Below are 23,125 nucleotides of genomic sequence, written 5' to 3' on the forward strand. Positions count from 1 at the left end.
ATTGTGCAATTAAGTTACAATAGTTCAACTAAGCAAAAAATGCTTTGTTGCTGATTTTCATTTGTACTCAGTGTCTGAGGCTTCTCGTTTATGTGTCCAAAAATAATCAGCCAGCATTGGTGGGGTCGTTACCCTGATACCATTTCTCCATGACCGCAATGTCCTAATGAAACCTTTCACCAGACTCATCACTGATATCACCAAGATTTGCAGGGAAGAAGTCTAAATGGGAATACAGAAAATGAATCTTTAGTGACATGTTGCACTTCATGGTTTTGTATGCTTGAAGCCCTATAGTTGCCAAGAAAATTTTCAACAACATCCTTGAATGCCTTTCATGCGATTTTCTCCGGCCAAACTAGAAGTTCTTCCAATTGCCTGTCATTGATGACCTGTTTGATTTGTAGACCAATAAAAATGTCTTCCTTGATCTTGACATCAGTTATTCTGACTTGAATAACGAATTGAAATAACAAATATAGGCAATTTTTTAAAAAACTGATGTATGATAGGGAAATTTCATGGTGACTTCCATGATCAGCAGCCCAAAATCCACAAAATACACACAAAGGTATTCAGAAAGCAAAATCTTTATTGTCCATGTCACTGGCCTGTTCTCTAATTCCCTTACATCGCCATGACTAAAACCCTAACCTCATCCCTAACTTCCCTCCCACAGTTCAGACACACCCGTTACTAGATTAAATGGTTATTGCAAATTGTCCTGTGGTCAGGCAGGTTGCTGGGGGTCACAGCTCATTGGGCCGGAAGGGCCTGTTCTGTGATGTAATTCGAGTTTTAAAAAATCACACCTTTTCAAATGACCCAGGGAATGTTAAACCCAGGCTGAATGGGTGCCTAGATCTTCTATTGTCAGTAGCAACCTAAAGCGCAGGACGGTTCGATCAGACTGTCTGGTAAGAGGGAACCTCTGCCGGTGTTAAACGTCCTTTTTTGTGTCCCTTACACTGGACAACAATTTTTTTTTGAAAGTGCTACTTCCTCAGAAATTTATTTTGTTTAACATAGACCTCTTGAACACATAATTTCAGACTACTTGCATCACGTAGGAATTTGGAGAAATAAGAAATTAACTTTTATTGAATATAATGCCTTTGTCAGCACCATTGTGCAATTAAGTTACAATAGTTTAACTAAGCAAAAAATGCTTTGTTGCTGATTTTCATTTGTACTCAGTGTCTGAGGCTTCTCGTTTGTGTCCAAAATTAATCAGCCAGCATTGGTGGGTTCGTTACCCTGATACCATTTCTCCATGACCGCAATGTCCTAATGAAACCTTTCACCAGACTCGTCACTGATATCACCAAGATTTGCAGGGAAGAAGTCTAAATGGGAATACAGAAAATGAATCTTTAGTGACATGTTGCACTTCATGGTTTTGTGAGACTGTGCTAACACAACCATGGCAGAACTTGTTAAATGGCACAGTGAGGAGAGCCACTGGCTCGTGTTCAATCTTGACCTCCAACACTCTGTGTGTGTCTCTGGTTTGTACGGTGTCCCTCCTATCACCCCCCCCCCACCGAGTACTCCAGCTCCCTCCCACATTCCAATGATGTGTGGGGTCAGTGGGTTAATTGACTACCATAAATTGCCCCCCTGGTGTGTAAGCGAGCGGAGGAATCTCAGTATGGAGAGAGTAAACTGAGACCCTTGTAAATGTACAGTTGATGGTTGGTTGGTACGTGATAATTCAGTCTCCGTCCTGCATTTGTGTTTGGTGGGGCTGTTTCTACCTTAGGAGGGGTGAGGAGATCCCACCCACAAACCCGGGGGTGACAGGGCTCTCGTCTCTCGGATACAAAGTCCCACACCGAACTGGAAGCAGGCAGGAAGGCTGCCCGAGAGGAAAGGGCGAATCAAATGTTGTCAAAGCAGACAAACAGCCCAGGAGGTGCATCTGTAAGTTTCGAGGGATTGTGTAAGAGTAAGTTCAATTAGAGATCTGAGATTCAGAGATTGGAGGCATAAATTTGGCAATGTGCCATTAGGACCGGTGAAAATCTCTTTGTTTCATCTCCCTGTGGTTATCTCTGTAGATGAATGTTCCAGGAAGAGGTGCTCAGTGTCGATGCAAATTACCAGACTCTCTCAATCTCACAATCCACCACCCCCACCCCCCCACCCCAGTACAGAGGATGCACATAGTTTCCGCTCCAGGAAGGTGCTCGCTGGTGTTTGTCCCACTCTGTCTCCACATCCTATAACACCCAATGCACCTCGCCCGACTTTTAATCCCCTCATGGCTGCAATAATTCTCAAACCTTCTCTGGACCAGCAAATCGTTCCTTAGAAACGCACACAAAATACAGGAGGAACTCAACAGGTCAGGCAGCATCCATGGAGAGGAATAGACCGCTGATATTTCCGGTCAAGACCCTTCATTGTGGTTGTGAGCAATCATGGGCCCTATATCTAATGATAGATGCCATTCTACTCCCACGGTCCAAGGTCCACTGTCCTCTCCTACTGGATTCCTTTTCAGTCTTTTACCCTTTCCACCTATCACCTCCTCCATCCCACCTACTACCTCACCCTTCACCTGGTCTCACCTATCACCAGCCACCTTTAACTCCTTCCTCTCCACCTTATTATTCTGGCTTCTTCCCCCTCCCTTTGCAGTCCTGACAGTCCTGACTGTTTACTCCTCTCCGCAGAAGTGTGTGTCCATATGGTTTGTACGTTCTCCTAGTGACCACATGGGTTTCCCCCAAGTGCCCGGGTTCCCTCCAACATCCCAATGACGCCTGGGGTCAGTGAATTAATCAGCCACCGTATATTAACCCCTTATGAATATAGAGGGGTACAGTTTCTGGGGTGCTACTGAGGAGAACCAGCAATTTGGTTTCCCAGTGTCACAGTGGCATGGTACATAATGATGAATTTGAGTGTCACAGTGAAGTACTTTGTTTTTCACACCATGTGTACAGATAATCTAATTGAAGTATTACAAGGAGAATAATAACAGCATGCAGATTAAAGTTCAAAATAAATTTATTTTTACCATATGCAACCCTGAGATTTATTTTCTTACAGATACACTCAATAAATAACGATAGTAGAATCAATGATAGACCACACCAACATGGCCATTCAACCGGTGTGCAAAAGTCAACAAAATGCGCAAATACAAAAGGAAAGACATAATAATAATAAAAAAATAAGCAATAAATACAATGAACAACAAAGATTTTGCTTCCTGAATACCTTTGGGTTTATCTCATGGATTTTGGGCTGTTGATACCCCACTTGGAGTACTGTGCTCAGTTCTGGTCGCCTCACTACAGGAAGGATGTGGAAACCACAGAAAGAGTGCAGAGGAGATTTACAAGGATGTTGCCTGGACTGGGGAGCATGCCTTATGAGAATAGGTTGAGTGAACTCGGCCTTTTCCCCTTGAAGCGACGGAGGATGAGAGGTGACTTGGTAGATGTGTACAAGATAACGAGAGGAATTGATCGTGTGGATAGTCAGAGGTTTTCCCCCAGGGTTGGAATGGCTAGCACGAGAGGGCACAGTTTTAAGGTGCTTGGAAGTAGGTACAGAGGAGATGTCAGGGGTTTTTTTACGCAGAGAGTGGTGAGTGCGTGGAATGGGCTGCCGGCAACGGTGGTGGAGGCGGAAACAATAGGGTCTTTTAAGAGACTCCTGGATGCCTGCATGGAGCTTAGAAAAATAGAGGACTATGGGTAAAGTCTAGGTAGTTCTAAGGTAGGGACATTTCGACACAGCTTTGTGGGCTGAAGGCCCTGTACCGTGCTTTATGTTTTCCGTTTCTTGTATATGATATTGAAGATCACCATGACATTTCCCTATCACACACCATTTTTTTAATCGCCTAAATTTGCTAGGTCAATTAATAATTCAAGTCAATTAAAATGCAAGCTGAAAAGTTTTCTATCTTGTCCAGGCATGCCTGGGCATATTTAGGCAGGGCTGATGCCGTAAGGCAGGACGGGGTTCAGAAGGGCTACAACAACGTCACACATACACCAATTCTATGCATTGCAAAAAGAAGAAACAATTATATAAATAAGTAAGCAGTAATTATCAAGAATGTGAGATGCCTTGAAAGTGAGTCGATTGGTTGTGGAAACATCTCAATGATGGAACAAGTAAAGCTGAGTGATCCCCTTATCCCCTTTGGTCCAAGAGCAGGATAGTTGAGGGGTAGTAACTGTTCCTGAACCTGGTGGTGTGAGTCCTGAGGCTCCTGTGCCTCATTACTGATGGCAGCAGTGAGAAGAGAGCACGTCCTGGGTGGTGGGGCTTCCTGATTATGGCGGCTGATTTCGTGTAGATGTGCTCGATGGTGGGGCAGCAGTGAGAAGAGAGTGCTAGTTACAGGGAAAGTGCAGTGCAGGTAGAACATAAGGTGAAAGGGTCTTGATGAGGTAGAGGTCAAGATCAAGTATCCATCTCAATTTCCATCATAACACAACCCTCCCCACCGCTGGGGACATTTTCAAAAGCAGTGTCTCAAGAAAGTTGCATCTTTCACTATGGATCCTCAGCATATGGAACATGCCCTCTTCTGGATTGGGTGTTGTCCAATGAACCAGAGTTGATTAGAGAGCTTAAGTTAAAGGAACCGTGGATAAGTGAGCTTAAGGTAAAGGAACCCTTAGGGGACATGTGATCATAATATGATACAATACACCCTGCAATTTGAGAAGGAGAAGCTAAAGTCATATGTATCAGTATTATAGCGACACACATCAAAGTTGCTGGTGAACACCGCAGGCCAGGCAGCATCTCTAGGAAGAGGTACAGTCGACGTTTCAGGCCGAGACCCTTCGTCAGGACTAACTGAAGGAAGAGTGAGTAAGGGATTTGAAAGTGGGAGGGGGAGGGGGAGATCTGAAATGATAGGAGAAGACAGGAGGGGGAGGGATAGAGCCAAGAGCTGGACAGGTGATTGGCAAAGGGGATACGAGAGGATCATGGGACAGGAGGTCTGAGAGAAAGACAAGGCGGGGGGAACCCAGAGGATGGGCAAGGGGTATAGTCAGAGGGACAGAGGGAGAAAAAGGAGAGTCTCTGCCCCTTTCTCCCTCTTTTCCTTTTTTCTTACTCTCATACCAACCCAATCCATGTGCAAAAAAATTCCACATAAACAACTTGTGTAAATGGCAAAAAAAGTGTGAAAATCACAGAATATAAAACACAAAATTGAAAGAGTCGAGGTATACTCAGCTCAGCTCAGCTCAGTTCAGTTCAGTCTAGGGCTGTGTTTTCCGCTAGCTGCAGGCCACCCTGATCAAAGTCACCCAAAATAGCAATGAAAAAGGGAGGGACCAGAAACACCTCATAACTTGTCTTTAGTCCTGCAAAACAACAAATTTCACATCATATAAGACAGCGATAATAAATCTATTCGGATTGTACCATGCCCCCCAGTCCAATCCCAATTTCTCACTCCCCCCACCCATTAACACCCCATCCAGTTTAATCCCACTCTCACCTCACACCCTCTAGGATCCTACTTATTCACTGACCACCAGGGTTCAGAACATCTATATGCTTCACTAGTTGTTGTGACATCATTTAATGTGCTGAGCAGACAGAAAAAAATGTAACAATAGGAGGTGGCACGGTAGTGTAGCGGTTAGCATGGCGCTATTACACGTTCCAGAGTTCAGAGTTCAATTCTGCCACTATCTACTAGGAGTTCATACATTTACTAGAACGTTACCTGGGTTTCATCAACTCAGTTACAGAGAAAGGTTGAACAAGTTGGGTCTTTATTCTTTGGAGCATAGAAGGTTGAGCGGGGACTTGATATAGAGCTATTTAAAATTATGAGGGGGATAGATAGAGTTGACATGGATAGGTTTTTTCCATTGAGAGTGGGGGAGATTCAAACAAGAGGACACGAGTTGAGAGTTAAAGGGCAAAAGTTTAGGGGTAACATGAGGGGGAACTTCTTTACTCAGAGAGTGGTAGCTGTGTGGAACGAGCTTCCAGCAGAAGTGGTTGAGGCAGGTTCGATATTGTCATTTAAAGTAAAATTGGATAGGAAAGGAATGGAGGGTTATGGGCTGAGTGCAGGTCGGTGGGACTAGGTGAGAGTAAGCGTTCGGCATGGTCTAGAAGGGCAGAGATGGCCTGTTTCAGTGCTGTAATTGTAATATGGTTATATGGTTATTCTTCTTGTGACAACATGGGTTTTCCTCTCATATTCCAAAGACGTACTGCTTAGTAGTCCTGATGAATGGTATCAGCTTGAAACTTTAACTATTTACTGTTCACATAGATGCTGCCTGACCTGCTGAGCTCCTCCAGTGTTTTGTGTGTGTTGCCTCCTGATGATCGTAAATTTTCCCCTGAGTAGGCTAGTGGGTTGCTGGGCGATGCAACTCATTGAACCAGAAGTTCTGCACTATATCTATAAACAGATAAATAAATAACAAGAAAAACAAATTAATTTTTTAAAAAAGTAAATCTGAGATAGTTCCAATAAATAATAAAAACAAATGTATCATAATCCCACACAGAATTGATTAACATAGCCAACCAAGCAAAATATTAGAATAACTACAAACTATCCATAAAAACATCTAAAAGTATTGATGGTCTCCAAAGGGCAGTAAGGTTTCCCTCTACTCTTAACATCCACTAATGTTTCTAATCACCCCTTGTCTATTATAAGAAGTAATAAATCCTATACAACTTTGAATGTACCAGGTCTTTTCTTCCTCCTAGTTCTAGTCAGGGTTTAAATGTGATACTATAATTTTGGTTGTGCATCCAGAAATTATTTTGGATTATGTATAATTATGATGTATTTCATACATTTGTAGATTGGGCATTGTGTTTCATGGAATTACAGATAATTACATAGAACCTTAGATACAGAGGAGGTGCCATTTGGCCAATCTGATTAAATGTGTCCCATTCAAGCCTCCTCTGTAACCATCTCTATCCCCAAGTCCTTTCTCTCCCCTTCCAGCTTCCCCTTGCCTCCACCGAGTCATGGGAGAGATGACGACCAGAGGACACGGCCTTAGAATAGCAGTTATCCCTTTAGAACAGGGCTGAGGAAGAATGTTGTTAGCCAGAGAGTGGTGAATCCGAATAATTCATTGCCACATACGGCTGTAGAAGCCAAGTCATTGCGTTTATTTAAAACTGAGTTTGGTAGATTCTAGTAGGTTAAGGGGAGAAGGCATGAGAATGGGATTGAGAGGGAAGATCGATCAGCCATGATGGAATGGTGGAGCAGACACAATGGGCTGAATGGTCTCACTCTGCTCCTATATCCTATGGCCTCGTAGTCACCCCCACTACTCTGTGTGACCACCCTTTGAGGGAGTGAGCTCCCGTCTCTGTTCCCTGATCAATTTCTTTTGGGTTTCCTTTCGATGATCACCTTACATGAACAGTCCAAGTTCTCTATTCATCTGTCAGCAGAAGAAATGTAAATATTTTTTTAAAGATTAGTTTTTCTTGTCACACATAGATTGAAACATATAGTAAAATGTGTAATTTTTTTTGCACCAACGGTCAACACAGTCCGAGGATTGTCCAGTGGGGTAGCCCACAAGTATCGCCAACTTAGCATGGCCAGAACCCACTTGCCCCTAAGACGTATATCTTTGGAATGTGGAAAGTGACCAGAGCTCCCGGAGGAAGCCCACGCGATCATGGGAGAGCGTACAAACTCCTTACAGACAGTGGCGGGAGTTGAATCCTGCTCTCTGGCACAGTCATAGTGTTGTGCTAACCACTATTCTACTCTGCCACCATAATTTTTCCCTCCATAGAACCATAGAACCATAGAAACTACAGCACAGAAACAGGCCTTTTGGCCCTTCTTGGCTGTGCCGAACCATTTTCTGCCTAGTCCCACTGACCTGCACACGGACCATATCCCTCCATACACCTCCCATCCATGTATCTGTCCAATTTATTCTTAAATGTTAAAAAAGAACCCGCATTTACCACCTCGTCTGGCAGCTCATTCCATACTCCCACCACTCTCCGTGTGAAGAAGCCTCCCCTAATGTTCCCTTTAAACTTTTCCCCCCTCACCCTTAACCCATGTCCTCTGGTTTTTTTCTCCCCTTGCCTCAGTGGAAAAAGCTTGCTTGCATTCACTCTATCTATACCCATCATAATTTTATATACCTCCATCAAATCTCCCCTCATTCTTCTACGCTCCAGGGAATAAAGTCCTAACCTATTCAACCTTTCTCTGTAACTGAGTTTCTCAAGTCCCGGCAACATCCTTGTAAACCTTCTCTGCACTCTTTCAACCTTATTTATATCCTTCCTGTAATTTGGTGACCAAAACTGAACACAATACTCCAGATTCGGCCTCACCAATGCCTTATACAACCTCATCATAACATTCCAGCTCTTATGCTCAATACTTCGATTAATAAAGGCCAATGTACCAAAGGCTCTCTTTATGACCCTATCTACCTGTGACGACACTTTTAGGGAATTTTGTATCTGTATTCCCAGATCCCTCTGTTCCACTGCATTCCTCAGTGCCTTACCATTAACCCTGTATGTTCTACATTGGTTTGTCCTTCCAACGTGCAATACCTCACACTTGTCAGTATTAAACTCCATCTGCCATTTTTCAGCCCATTTTTCCAGATGGTCCAAGTCCCTCTGCAGGCTCTGAAAACCTTCCTCACTGTCTACTACACTGCCAATCTTTGTATCATCAGCAAACTTGCTGATCCAATTTACCACATTATCATCCAGATCATTGATATAGATGACAAATAACAATGGACCCAGCACTGATCCCTGTGGCACATCACTAGTCACAGGCCTCCACTCAGAGAAGCAATTCTCTACCACCACTCTCTGGCTTCTTCCAACGAGCCAAAGTCTAATCCAATTTCCCACCTCTCCATGTATACCTAGCGACTGAATTTTCCTAACTAACCTCCCATGCGGGACCTTGTCAAAGGCCTTACTGAAGTCCATGTAGACAATATCCACTGCCTTCCCTTCATCCACTTTCCTGGTAACCTCCTCGAAAAACTCCAACAGATTGGTCAAACATGACCTACCACGCACAAAGCCATGTTGTCTCTCCCTAATAAGCCCCTGTCTATCCAAATGCTTGTAGATTCTGTCTCTTAGTACTCCCTCCAATAACTTACCTACTACTGACGTTAAACTCACCGGCCTATAATTTCCCGGATTACTTTTTGATCCTTTTTTAAACAACGGAACAACATGAGCCACTCTCCAATCCTCCGGAACTTCACCCGTAGACAGCGACATTTTAAATATTTCTGCCAGGGCCCCCACAATTTCAACACTAGTCTCCTTCAAGGTCCGAGGGAACACTCTGTCAGGTCCCGGGGATTTATCCACTTCAATTTTCCTCAAAACAGCAAGCACCTCCTCCTTTTCAATCTGTACAGTTTCCATGATCTCACTACTTGATTCCCTCAATTCCATAGATTTCATGCCAGCTTCCTTAGTAAATACAGATGCAAAAAAACCTATTTAAGATCTCCCCCATTTCCTTTGGTTCCGCACAAAGCCGACCACTCTGATCTTCAAGAGGACCAATTTTATCCCTTACAATCCTTTTGCTCTTAATATACTTGTAAAAGCTCTTTGGATTATCCTTCACTTTGACTGCCAAGGCAACCTCATGTCTTCTTTTAGCCCTCCTGATTTCTTTCTTAAGTATTTTCTTGCACTTCTTATACTCCTCAAGCACCTGATTTACCACCTGTTTCCTATACGTTTCATACAACTCCCTCTTCTTCTTTATCAGAGTTGCAATATCCCTTGAGAACCAAGGTTCCTTATTCCTATTCAATTTGCCTTTAATTCTGACAGGAACATACAAACTCTGCACTCTCAAAATTTCCCCTTTGAAGGCTTCCCACCTACCAATCACATCTTTGCCAGAGAACAACCTGTCACAATCCACGCTTTTTAGATCCTTTCTCATTTCTTCAAATTTGGCCTTCTTCCAGTTCAGAACCTCAACCCTAGGACCAGATCTATCCTTGTCCATGATCAAATTGAAACTAATGGTGTTATGATCACTGGAACCAAAGTGCTCCCCTACACAGACTTCTGTCACTTGCCCTAATTCGTTACCTAAAAGGAGATCCAATATTGCATCCCCTCTAGTTGGTCCCTCTATATATTGATTTAGAAAACTTTCCTGAACACATTTTCCAAACTCTAAACCATCTAGATCCCTAACAGTATGGGAGTCCCAATCAATGTATGGAAAATTAAAATCCCCTACCACCACAACTTTATGTTTCCTGCAGTTGCCTGCCATTTCTCTGCAGATTTGCTCTTCCAAGTCTCGTTGACTATTGGGTGGTCTGTAATACAATCCCACTAATGTGGCCATACCTTTCCTGTTTCTCAGCTCCACCCATAAGGACTCAGTAGACAAGCCCTCTAATCTGTCCTGCCTGAGCACTGCTGTAATATTTTCCCTAACAAGCAATGCTACTCCCCCACCTTTCATTCCTCTGCCTCGATCACATCTGAAACATCGGAACACTGGAATATTAAGCTGCCAGTCCTGCCCCTCCTGTAGCCAAGTTTCACTAATTGCTACACCATCATAATTCCACGTGTCAATCCACGCCCTCAACTCATCCGCCTTCCCCGCAATACTCCCAGCATTGAAATATACACACCTCAGAAGATTTTTACCACCACTCACAACCTTTCTATCAGCGGATTTGCTTAAACTTTCAACATCATTTATTTTCACCCCAGCCACACTGTCAGCTCTGGCACTCTGGTTCCCATCCCCCTGCAAATCTAGTTTAAAGCCTCCCCAATAGCACTAACAAACCTCCCTGAAAGGATATTGGTCCCCCTGTGGTTCAAGTGTAACCCATCTCTCTGTACAGGTCCCACCTGCCCCAGAAGAGGTCCCAATGATCCTGAAATCTGAAACCCAGCCCCCTACACCAGTTCCTCAGCCACTTGTTCCTCCTCCAGAGCATCCTATTCCTACCCTCACTGGCACCTAGCACAGGTAGCAATCCTGAGATTACCACCCTTGAGGTCCTGCTTTTCAACTTCCTACCAAGCTCTCTATACTCACTGTCCAGGACCTCTTCACTCTTCCTTGCTATGTCATTGGTACCGATGTGCACCACGACATCTGGCTGGTCACCCTCCCACTTCAGAATGTCATGCAATCGATCAGAGACATCCTTGACCCTGGCACCTGGGAGGCAACAAACCATCCTGGATTCTCTGTCACGACCACAGAACCTTTTATCTGCACCTCTAACTATCGAGTCCCCTATCACTACCGCTCTCCTCTTTCTCCCCCCTCCCTTCTGCACTGCAGAGCCAGACTCAGTGCCAGAGATCCTTATCCCCGTCAAATTTGCTGTTTGCGTGTGACAGTGGCCACACCCACAGGCGGGCGAAACCAGGTGAGGGTACCTTGGAGAGATAGGGACATGCCTGTCTAGGTGACGGCCTTGTATCTTGGCGAGCTAGGGACATGCCTGTCCTATCATGCGAGGTCCGCTCTGGTGGACTGGGTGGATGAGATCTGCAGTGAGATCCAGCAGCCAGGAAGGCAGCACTACAATGCTTCATGAAGAGTGAAGGGCATGACAATGCACAGAAGACGTCATGGTCACTGCAACCAAGGAAGATCCCAGTTTGTGGCGCTTGCTCGGACTTCTGAGGTTGAGAGAATAGAACTGCGCAGTGACTTTTCCACTTTTAAAAACTCTCCCGCACAGGTTTCCTGTCATCATCGGACACAATGGACAACCAGCACATCCTTGTCAAACTTCTGCCTGGTTGGGATGTCTGTGTATCCAGTCCCCCACAACTTGCATGTTTCAATAAAAACACCCTCTAGCTGAAGATCAAACACAGACCATTCTGATTCCTTTTTATAGATGAGAGGATTAGTCAGTCAAGGAAAATATGGTTCAATTAATGTGGCAACTCTATAGAACCCTGATTAGATGACACTTGGAATATTGTGCTCCGATCTGGTTGCCTCATTATAGGAGGTGGAAGCTTTAGCAAAAGTGTACAACAAATTTACTAGGATGCTGCCTAGACAAGAGAGCTTGTCTAACTAAGGTCAGGCAAGCTACAGCTTTTCTCTTTGGAGCGAAGGAAGGTGGAAGTTGACTTGATAGAAGTATGCATGATGATAAGAGCCATCTATCAAGTGGACAGCCAGAAACTTTTTCCCAGGGCGGAAATGGGTAACATAAGGGGAGGTGACATTTTAAGGTGATTGGAGGTAGGTAAGTATAAGGGAATATCAGACATAAGTCTGATACACAAGGAGTAGTGGACATGTGGAATGTGTTGCCAAGGGTAGTGGCAGAGAAGGGACGCTCAAGACTTTACGGAGAACGGAGAGAGAAATAAAGCATGCAAGGGACTGCAATTCTGTGGGTGAAAATGCTTTGTTGATGAGCGAGGCCAGAGGAGAATGGCCAGAGTGGTTCAAGCTGACAGGAAGACAACAGTAATGTGTTATGATGGTGGTGTGCAGAAGAGGATCTCTGAACACACAACATGTTGAACCCTGGAGTGGATGGGCTACCGCAGTAGAAGACCACAAGCATACACTCAGTGGCCACTTTATCAGGTATCAGCAAGTTGAGCAGCATCCGTGGTGGGGAAAGAAATATTGACATTTTGGGTTGAAACTCTGTATGAGCAGCCCTGCGGACCGTGCAGGGATATTGCTTGAGTTTCTCCAAGAGGTTGTATGTTGCTCTGGATTCCAGCATCCGCAGTCTCTTGTGTCCCAGGGGATCTTTGGAAAACTTTAGAAGTTTCACTGTGGACTTATGGGTGAAAGTGTCGGAATGGACTCTAAGGCTGGCTTTGAAGCAATGCAGAGGAAAAGTTAACAGTACGGATGAGGAGCGAGTTAAGGTCACTCGGCCCCTCAAACCAACCTCTCGGATGATCAGACTGAAACCTCAGCTCTGCCCTCCTGCTCAATACACCCTCATTGCCTTTCCTCCTCTTTGCTTATCACGAATCGACCTCCTTCTGCCTTCAAAACATTTCCAAAGACACTGCCCTGGCTACCATTCTGAGGACAGAGTTCTGAATCAGAAACAGGCAACACTTTCCTCCCCACCCCACCCCCAGTGACACCTCGCTTTAGATTTATCCACAGGAGGAAACATCCTCCCCACATCTGCCCTGCCAAGACCCTTCAGCGTCCTGGGCATTTGCAATCAGGAGTCCTATCTCAGTGCTCAAAACAACTCCTGGTCAAACCTTCCTTGTTAAGTTACTGTACCTGCCTATTCCAGTAATAAGCAAAGCAATCTTCTCTGCATTGTTTTTAAAATATATTAGTATTCTTCCTTGAAGAACAAAACCAATGCTGTGTAGTGCTCTGGTTTCACCATCCCCAACTAAATGTAAACAAAACCACCCGCCCGAAACGTCGACTCTACCTCTTCCTAGAGATGCTGCCTGGCCTGCTGCGTTCACCAGCAACTTTGATGTGTGTTGCTTGAATTTCCAGCATCTGCAGAATTCCTTGTGTTTATACCCTCCTTTTCTGTTCAGTGGTATTCTTAATTTTTTTTCTGAGTTACTTCCTGCACAATCTGGTGGCTCAGTGGGTGGAGGTTGCTGCCCCAGAGATCTAGAGGCTTGAGTTCAATCCCAACCTTCAGCACTGTACGTGTGTGCGGGATGAGGTCACACTCAGATGGGAAAAATAACTCCTTATATTCTGTGTGAGTAGCCACCAACCTGATGGCATGAACATTGATTTCTCAAACTTCCGGTAATTGCCCTCCCCCCCTTCACCATTCCCCATCTTGTTTCCCTCTCGCACCTTATCACCTTACCTGACCATCACCTCCCTCTGGTGCTCCTCCATCTTCCCTTTCTTCCATCGTCTTCTGTATCCTTCTATCAGATTGCCCCCCTCTCCAGCCCTTTATCTCTTACACCAAACAACTTCCCAGCTCTTTACTTCACCTTTCTGTAGCAGGCAATTTCCTTTTTAGAGGGTCGAGTTGGTAGCTCGATGCTCAACCCAGCACGGATAGAAAGCGTGCCAGGGGAGCCGCTGGATTCGAACTCAGGAGCCTTCACTCCAAAGTCCGGCGCTGATGCCACTACGCCACCAGCCGGCTAGTTTAAAGGAGTAATGAGGTAATATTCGCGGACCATTCAGAAATTCGATGGCAGGGGGGAGAAGCTGTTCCTGAACCATCAATTGTGGGTCTTCATGCTCCTGTACGTCCTCCCCAATAGTAGTTACAAGAATGGGCATGTCCTGGAGAGTGAGAAGTCCTTAATAATGGACGCTTCCTTCTTGAGGCTCCGAACCTTGAAGATGCCCTCGACAGCAGGGAGGGTTGTGCCTGTGATAGAGCTGGCTGAGTTTACCACTTTCTTCAGGTTCTTTCGATCCTGCGCATTAGAGGTTCCACACCGGGTGGTGAGGCAACCAGTCTGAAACTCCTCACTGTACATCTGTAGAAGTTTACTAGAGTCTGCGGTGACATGTCAAATTTAAATCCTCTAACAGTGTACAGCAGAGTGTATGCCTCCTTCATGATTGATTCAATGCACCGAGACCCTCATAAATCCTCTGAGACTTTGATAGCCCAGGTGTGAAGCTGCTCTCCCTCCCTCGGCTGCTAAAGGTTGGCTACCATTAAGCACCCCTCAGGAAGGACGTAGGTGGGAAAGGGGTTAAAGGGGAGCTGATGCACGCAAGAGGAAGAATAATTAGCCAGGGTACAGGCATCAAGGAAGATTGAAACATCAAGGGGGAAGGCGAGCGAGTGTTCAGTGTCAACTACCAGCCTCTCATTCACTGCTGACAAAGGAAGGGCAGCCTCTCACTTGCTGCTCCCAAGGGAAGTCCCCCTGTGGTTGAATGTCTCTGCCTCTGTCTCTGATTCCTGTCATTATTTTTGTGAACGTCCTCAGAGCCCTCTCCAATGCTAGCACATCCTTTCTTCGATAAGGGGTCTCACTCTCACTCACTGCTGCCGGAAGGTGCCCCAAGTCCTTTCAGCAAAGTTTGATTGGCGCGGTTTGTGGATTAGACTTGTTTAGAGGCTCTGCAGTTCATGTTGTGATGTGTTTCTCCTTTCTGGTTAATCCTTTTCTCTTCCCCATTTTGTGCAATTTTGATCAGGGCAGACTGTCACTGTGGCCTGAAGTCAACGAATGACAAATGCTAAATTGAACTGAGCTGAGCTAAACTGAGCAGTCCTAGACTGATTCAAGGACTCTGTGGTTTTTTGTTTGATAGTCTGTGTTACTCGCTTGTTTTCTGCCATTTGCGCGGTTTTATTCTTGCACTTTGGTTTGATGTTTTATTGAACGAGTTCCAGGGTGCTCCTTTGCTTTGTGGCTGACTGTGGGAAGACAAATCTCAGGGTTGTATACTGCATACATAATTTGATAATAAAGGTACTTTGAATCATTGACTTTGAAGACTGCTTATATTCCAAGTGCAGTCTGACCAATGCTTTGTACAACCTCAGCTCCTGGGCCACTTCAGAGACTACTTCCCTCCCTACCTATCTACCAGCTGCCAATCCATCCCCTGAGTGACTTTACTTAGATCGCACACATGGCAAAATAATGGTCTGATCTGTGCAGCAACTGCTCATTATAACCCAGAAAGGTGCCATTTTTGCTGACTGACTACCCATTCTTCTACCCCTGCTAATATACGATACACCAAGCAGCTATTGTTGACTCTGATACACCTCTTTATTCTGCTGGTAATCTAGTACAATACACTCACCAGTTTCTCATTATCATGTTACCTCTTTACAGAACCCTAATGAATTAACCTGACAATCATTGACTTTTTCATGTTTATTTTGTTTGGAGGCCTCCATTGCTCAGGGAGATCCAGATGTCTAGATACACAAACCAGTGTAAGCTGCTGCCCTCTCTTCATGCATCTGATGAACACAGAGAATTGGCAGAGACCAAGGCAGTTTGGCACCGGCAGCATCGCAGGAGTTGCCAGTCAGCCTTGAACTCAATGTGGGACTGCCTTCAGGACTCCAGCTCTGTATCTTTCCTTTGGGATTTACTCCCAGAAAACTTCTCTATGTGTGGGTGCAGCCTCAGGGCAACAGCGGTTTGAGATCAGAGTCTTCCTTCTCCTAGATAAGCTGCCAACCGCGGCGGACGAGCCCCGTCTGCCCGAAGACTAGTTTTAAGGCATCAGTAACCTGCCTTTGCCCCTTCTCCTGACAATGGAAATGATTCCACTGGGCTTGGTAGCTAAGTCACAAGTGAAGACCAGGAACTGGACTTGGTTATCAGAGGCTACTTGAGGCTGCGGTGCTGGCTCGAAGGGCCGAATGGCCTACTCCTGCACCTAATGTCTATTGCCATTGTGAACATTTATAGGTAGTGGGAACTTGCCCTCGTTACCACCTCGATACAGTGCGAAATATGCCCTTCTGGCTTTTCAAGCCACTTTGCCCAGCAACCCACCTAGTTAACCATAGCCTAATCAGGAGACAATTTAAAATGAACACTTACTCTACTAAACTATACGTCATTAGACTGTGGGAAGAAGCTGGAGCACATCAAGGAGAACGTACAAATGCCTTACAGACAATAGTGGAAGTTGAACCTGGTGCGCTGATACCATTGTGCTAACCTCTAGGCTGCCGTGCTTTGATCCCCTCAAATTTCCACTGTTTTGAAATCAGAAGCTGCCTGGATGGATTGTCACACCATTGGGTCATTGCTATTCTGAACATTAAAAGATCTGTACAGAGCGGAGAGTGCAGGATTTCAGGGTGCAGCCTCAGAATTGAGATGATGAGGAATTTCTTCAGCCTGAGGGTGGAATTTGTGGCCATAGAGAGCTATGGAGGCCAAGGCATTGGGTGTATTTAAGGCAGAGATTGCTAGGTTCTTGACTGGAAAGGCGGTTAAGGGTTAAGGCGGACAAGGTGGAACAATGGGATTCAGAAAATCATTTTGTTTATCGCACCATTCTCTGCAAATACTAGAGACTACTGTGCACGTAAATCCCAGTACATCAGCAATTTCTGAGATATTCAGACCTCCCCATCTGGCACCAACAATCATTCCACAGTCAAGGTCACTTAGATTGCATTTCTTTCCCATTTGTTCTGGACAGCCTCTCAACCTCGTGGCCATGTCTGCATACTCTTATGCATTGAATTGCTGCCATGTTTGGCTCATTAGATACTTTGCAAAAACAAGCAGGTGTACAGGTGCAGGTGTACGTAGAAAGGTGTCAACTGAGTTATGCAAATGTGGGTCGGTGTGTGCAACTCATACCCTTCATTCAATGTGATCACGGCTGATTTCCCCCCAGACGTCAACGACTCTGTCAGATATTTATCAAACTCCACCACAACCCGCTCAAGGACAACGAATTCTGGAGATGTATGGCCAGCTGAGAGAAGGAAGATTTACACACCCTGGTTTGAAATGACGGACACACTCTTTTGATTTTGCAACTGAATGCACCTGTTCAACTTCGCAACCCAGGAAATTCAACAAAGAAAATTACTGAAGTCCAGAACCGCAGAAATGAAACTGAAACACAGAGACATTGCTGTAAATTTGAACAGACCGCATTTGAAGAAATGAAAATCAGAATTAGATTTATCTCACTTGCTAATGTATGACACAAAACACTGGAGGAACTCTGCAGGTCAGGCAGCAATGATGGAAATCAGAATCAGGTTAAATATGTCATGAAATTTGTTAACATTCTGGCAGCAGTACAATGCAATAGATGATAAATATGGAAAAAAAAAACCAAAGTACAGTAAATATACACCTTCAGGTTTCTGTACCTCCTTCCTGACGGTGACAATGAGAACAAGGTCTGGCCTGGGTGATGGGGGTCCTCAATGATGGACACCTTTTTGAGGCATCGCTGCTTGAAGATGTCCTGGATACTACGGAGGCTAGTGCCCATGATGGAGCTGACTGAGTTTACAACAACTCTCAGCAGCTTCCTTCGATCCTGTGCAGTAGCCCCCTCCGCTCCATACTAGACGGTGACGCAGCCAGTTGGAATGCTCCCCATGGTAAATCTGTAGAAAGTTTTGAGTGTTTTAGGTGACATACGAAATCTCCCCTGACTCCTAATGAAACGAATAAACAGCCAACATTTCGGGCTGAAACCCTTCTTCAGGACTGAAAAGAAAGTGGGAAGATGCCAGAATAAATGGATGGGAGGGGGGAAGGGGAAGAAGGATTGGGTGAGCTCATGGAATATTGAAGATTAAGAGGAGATTTGATGGAGGTATGCAATATTATGAAGGGTATCGACAGGGTAAAGGCAATCTGCCTTTGTCCACTGAAGTGTGGGACTACAATGAGAGGTCATGGGTTAAGGGTGAAAGGTGAAACGTTTAACAAGGACTTGAGGGGAAACTTCTTCACTCTGAGAGGCATGAAAGTGTTGAATGAGCTTCCAGCACAAGTGGTGCATGCGAGCTCGAATTCAATATTTAACAGAAGTTTGGACAGGTACACGGATGGTAGGGTTATGGAGGGCTATGGCCCCCGGTGGTGGTCATGGGAGTAGGCAGTTTAAATGGTTCAGCACAAACTAGATGGGTCAAAGAGCCTGTTTCTGTGTTGCACTTTTCTATCACTCTATGACTATGGTTGAAGAGTCAAAGGGTAGCAGAGATCACAGAGGAGGAGCAGTGAGTGAGGGTCTCACTGAATTCTCGTTGAAGAGAAGATTTAAACTTCAGGGTAGGGGTCCCTCAAAGAGACTTCACAATAGAGTAGCAAATGGTGAACAGGAGATTCTGCAGATGCTGGAAATCCAGAATCTTCAGATTGTCTCATATCAACGTATGAGGAGCATTTGATGGCTCTGGGCCTCAAAGTTTCAAGGAATGAGGGGAGATCTCCTTGAAACCTATCGAATATTGAAATTCTAGGTTGAGTGGACATGAGGAGGATGTTTCCTATAGTGAGGGAGTCTTGGACCAGAGAGTGCAGCCGCAGAATAGAGGGATGTCTCCTGAGAACAGAGGTGAGGAATTTCTTTAGCCAGAGCATGGTGAACCTGTGGAATTTATTGCCAAAGGTGGGGGTCAAGTCATTGGGAATATTTAAAACAGATGTTGATAGGTTCTTTATTAAAAACAGTGTCAAAGCTTATGGGAGAATACAGGAAAATGGGGTTGAGAGGGATACTATATCTGATATGATAGAATAGCAGAGTGGACTCAATGGGCTAAATGGCCTAATTCTGCTCCCTTGCTCCCGAGGTTGAGAGAAACGGCAACTAAAGGTCATGGGTTAAGGGTGAAAGGTAGAATGTTTAAAGGGAAGTCCTTCACTCAGAGAGTGGTGAGATTGTGGAACGAGCTGCCAGTGCAAGTGGTGAATGCAGTTTTGATTTCAGCTTTTAAGAGAAATTTGGGTAGGTACATGAATGGGAGAGATGTGGGGAGGTATGATCCAGATGCAGGTCGACGGGACCAGACAGATTAATAGTTTGCACGGACTAGGTGGGCCAAAGGGCCTGTTTCTATGCTATAGTACTCTATGTCCATGACTACTATATGATCTGTAGTTTTGCAGCAGCAGTACAGTCCAATGATACAGAATTACAAATTTTAAAAGTTGATATTAAAAAGAAAAACAAGGCAGAGTTTATGGGTTCATGGACCATTTGGAAACGTGATAATGAAGGAGAAGAAGCTGTTCTTGAATTGTTGAGTCTGGTTCTTCAGTCTCCTGTACTTCCTCCACAATGTTTATTTATCTATTTGAGATGCAGTGCAGAATAGCCCTTTCGAGCCGTGATGCCCAGCAATCCCACCCCCCGCCCCACCTGATTGAACCCTAGCCTAATCATGGGACAATTTACAAAGACCAATTAACCAGTCAGCCAGTATGTCTTTTGGACTGTGGGAGGCCCACACGGTCACGGGGAGAACGTACAAACTCCTTACAGGCAGTGGTGAGAGTTGAACCCGTGTCGCTGGTACTGTTAAGTACCACCCCCGTGGTAATAACGAGAAGACAGCATGCTGCAGGTTTTGACAGATTGTGACCTGTACATTCTGGAGAGAGATACAGACATAGTGCCTCTGTTGATTAGAACAATGCGCGTTTCACTGGGGCTCTGTTCCTGAGTACGGTTAGTAACCCGCGTTATCCATCATCTGTAAATTAACAACAGTCTGTGGAAAGGGCTCAGCAGCTCAGGCAGCATCTAAGTTGGGGATTAAACATAGTGTGCCCACAACTCACTAACCCCAGCCCATGCATCTTTGGGAGGCAGGAGGAAAACCGTAGCGCCCGGAGGAAAGCCACACAGTCACGGAGAAAATGTACAAACTCTTTACGGGCAGCAGCGGGGATTGAATGATGATCTTACGGCTGGTCCTATAAAACATCGCGCTAACCGCGACGCAACCGTAACACCAACCTAGATCTCCTCTGGTAGCATTTGGTGTTGGAGTCCGTGTCCAATATCCCTGTGAGCACTTATTTCCCGTCTCTGATCCTGATCGCCCCCAGGGAGGGGGTGAGCTGTCCTCTGGAACTGGCATTGGTTGAAGGAGACCCCTCATCTTGGAGGGAGCTCCAGGATTCTGAAGCAGCAGTTGAGAATTGGTCAAACATCTGGATTGACACCTTCATCTGTGAGCTCCTTGGACTGCAGACCCTGAGAATCAGAATCAGGTTTAATATTATGGACATTGTCATGAAATTTGTTATTATGCGGAATAGTAAAATATATTCCAGAAAGTTGACGCTTGGCATAAGGTGCATTTATGACACGAGTTAAAAAGTAAACAGTACAACACTAGACCCTTCCTGCTGAAAGGTCTCAGCCCGAAACATGGACTGTACTCCTTTCCATAGATGCCGAGTTCCTCCAGCATTTTGTGTGTGTTGCTTGGACTTCCAGCATCTGCAGATTCTCTCTTGTTTGTGATTTGAGTACAGCACCACTGGTGCTTCATACATGATGAGACCTGGGTGGTGGCAGGGAGTTCAGTCGCCTCACAATATGGGGGAAGAAGCTGTTTCCATTCCTAACAGTTTTTGTCCTAATGCTTTGGTACCTCCTGCCTGTTGGTGGGTGGGGGGGGGGTGGTCAAAAAGATTGTGGGATGAATGGGAGGAATCCTTGACAATGCTAGGGCCCTACATGCACAGCACTCCTGATAAATTTCTTGGATGTGTGGAAGAGAGACCCTAATGATCCTCTCTGCTGTCCTCACAATCCTATGTAGGGTTATCTTCATTGGTGATTGGATCACCTCAGTACGTGGGACCAATTACTAACGGGAGGGGTTGGAGAGGATCCGAAGGAGGTGGGGAATGGTCCCAATGTTTCCAGCTTTGAACTGACCTCTTGCCTCTCTCTTCTTCTAGTGATTGGCCATGGCAGCTCCCGTCGTGGTAGTTTCCCAACCGCAGATGACCACCACAACCACCACGGTGGTCACCAATTCAAGACAAGGCTGGAGCACCGGCATCTGTGACTGTTGTGACGACTGCGGCATCTGTATGCACCTGCGCACCCCCACCCTACGTGCCTGCGTTCACCCGCGCACCGCACCCCCCCCCCCACTTCTGACATACGATGGGAAGCCGGAGATGGAGACAGTTGAAGGGCGGATTCGACAGGAGGGTTCATTGTAGGGATGTGCAAGGACAGGTGCTACAAACACACTCACAAACACACGCACCAGAGCACCACACATGCTAAGGGGTGCAGGCCACTCACACACACACACACACATCTCCCCACACAAGATGTCGCACAGGCTGATGCACACATCCATGGGTACCATGCAGTCTCTGCCAAAGGCTTGTGTGGGGAAGTGTATGGTCATGAACTTTGGGAGAAGGAATGAAGGCGTAGACTATTTTCTAAATGGGGAGCAAATTTGGACATCACAGGTGCAAAGGGACTTGAGAGTCCTCATGCATTATTCCCCAAAAGTGAACTTGCAGATGAGTCTGTGGTGAGGAAGGCAAATGCAATGTTTGCATTCGTCTCAAGAGGACCAGAATATAAGTGCAAGGACGTGTTGCTGAGGCTTTATAAGTCATTAGTCAGGCTGCATTTGGAGTATTGTGAGCAGTTTTATCTAAGAAAAGATGTGCTGGCATTGGAGAGAGTCTGGAGGAGGCTCACGAGAATGTTCTCAGGAATGAAAAGGTTAATGTATGGGGGTGTTTGATGGCTCTGGACCTGTACTTGCTAGAGTTTAGAAAAATGAGAAGGATCTCACTGAAACCTACCGAATATTGAAAGGCCTAGATAGAGTCAATGTTTCCTATTGTGGAGGAGTCAAGGGCCAGAGGGCACACCCTCAGGAAAGAGAGACGTCCATTTAGGACAGAGATGAGAAAGCAGCTGGTGGTGAATCTGTGGAATTCATTACCACAAATGGCTGTGGAGGCAAATCATTTGGTATACTTAAAGCAGAGTTTGATAGGTTTGTGTTTAGTAGGGGTATCAAAGGTTATGGGGAGAAGGCAAGAGAACGGGGTTGAGAGGGATAATAAATCAGCCTTGACGGAATTCACCTCTATAGACAGCTTTGGAGTCCAAAGCACTGGGTATATTTAAAGCAAATGCACTTGATTGGTAAGGGCGTCAAAGAGAAAATAGGAGAACGGGGTTTGAGGTGGATAATAAATCAGCTACGATGGAATGGCAGAGTAGTCTCGTTGGACTAAATGGCTTAATTCTGCCCTTGTGCTCTCAGGGTTGATTTGTTGTTGTGCTGCTGAATGTGATGGACACACTCTGCTGGCACTGGAATATGTGGTGTCTCTTGCAGGCTGCCCCCAGCACATCCTTAGGTTTATTAAATACAGACAATGCTTGTCACTGTCCGTGTGATAAATAAGATGATCCGAATTCGGCTATGCACGCAGACGCACTGTAACCGTGTCACTCAAATACAGATAAAAAGCAGAGCACTCATACTCACACTAAAGAGAAACACATGGACAGAGACAGGCACGCGCACACTCACATTCACACACACAGACACACAGACACACAGACACACGCACACTCACATTCACACACTCACACACACAGACACAGACACACGCACACTCACATTCACACACACACACACAGACACACGCA

General features: G+C 45.4%; 1 protein-coding gene across 1 annotated transcript in view; it reads left to right on the forward strand.

Moving 5' to 3' along the window:
* The window catches only part of LOC134346256 (cornifelin homolog), a 44,594-nt gene that overhangs the window by 3,519 nt on the left and 17,950 nt on the right, over positions 1 to 23,125 (forward strand). The window contains exon 2 of the mRNA XM_063047593.1: positions 21,388 to 21,520. Within this exon, the coding sequence (XP_062903663.1) occupies positions 21,397 to 21,520 (124 nt within the window). The 5' untranslated portion in view covers positions 21,388 to 21,396. The remainder of the gene's footprint in view (positions 1 to 21,387; positions 21,521 to 23,125) is intronic.

This window comes from Mobula hypostoma, chromosome 5 (assembly GCF_963921235.1).
Source record: "Mobula hypostoma chromosome 5, sMobHyp1.1, whole genome shotgun sequence".
Classification (NCBI taxonomy): Eukaryota; Metazoa; Chordata; class Chondrichthyes; order Myliobatiformes; family Myliobatidae; genus Mobula; species Mobula hypostoma.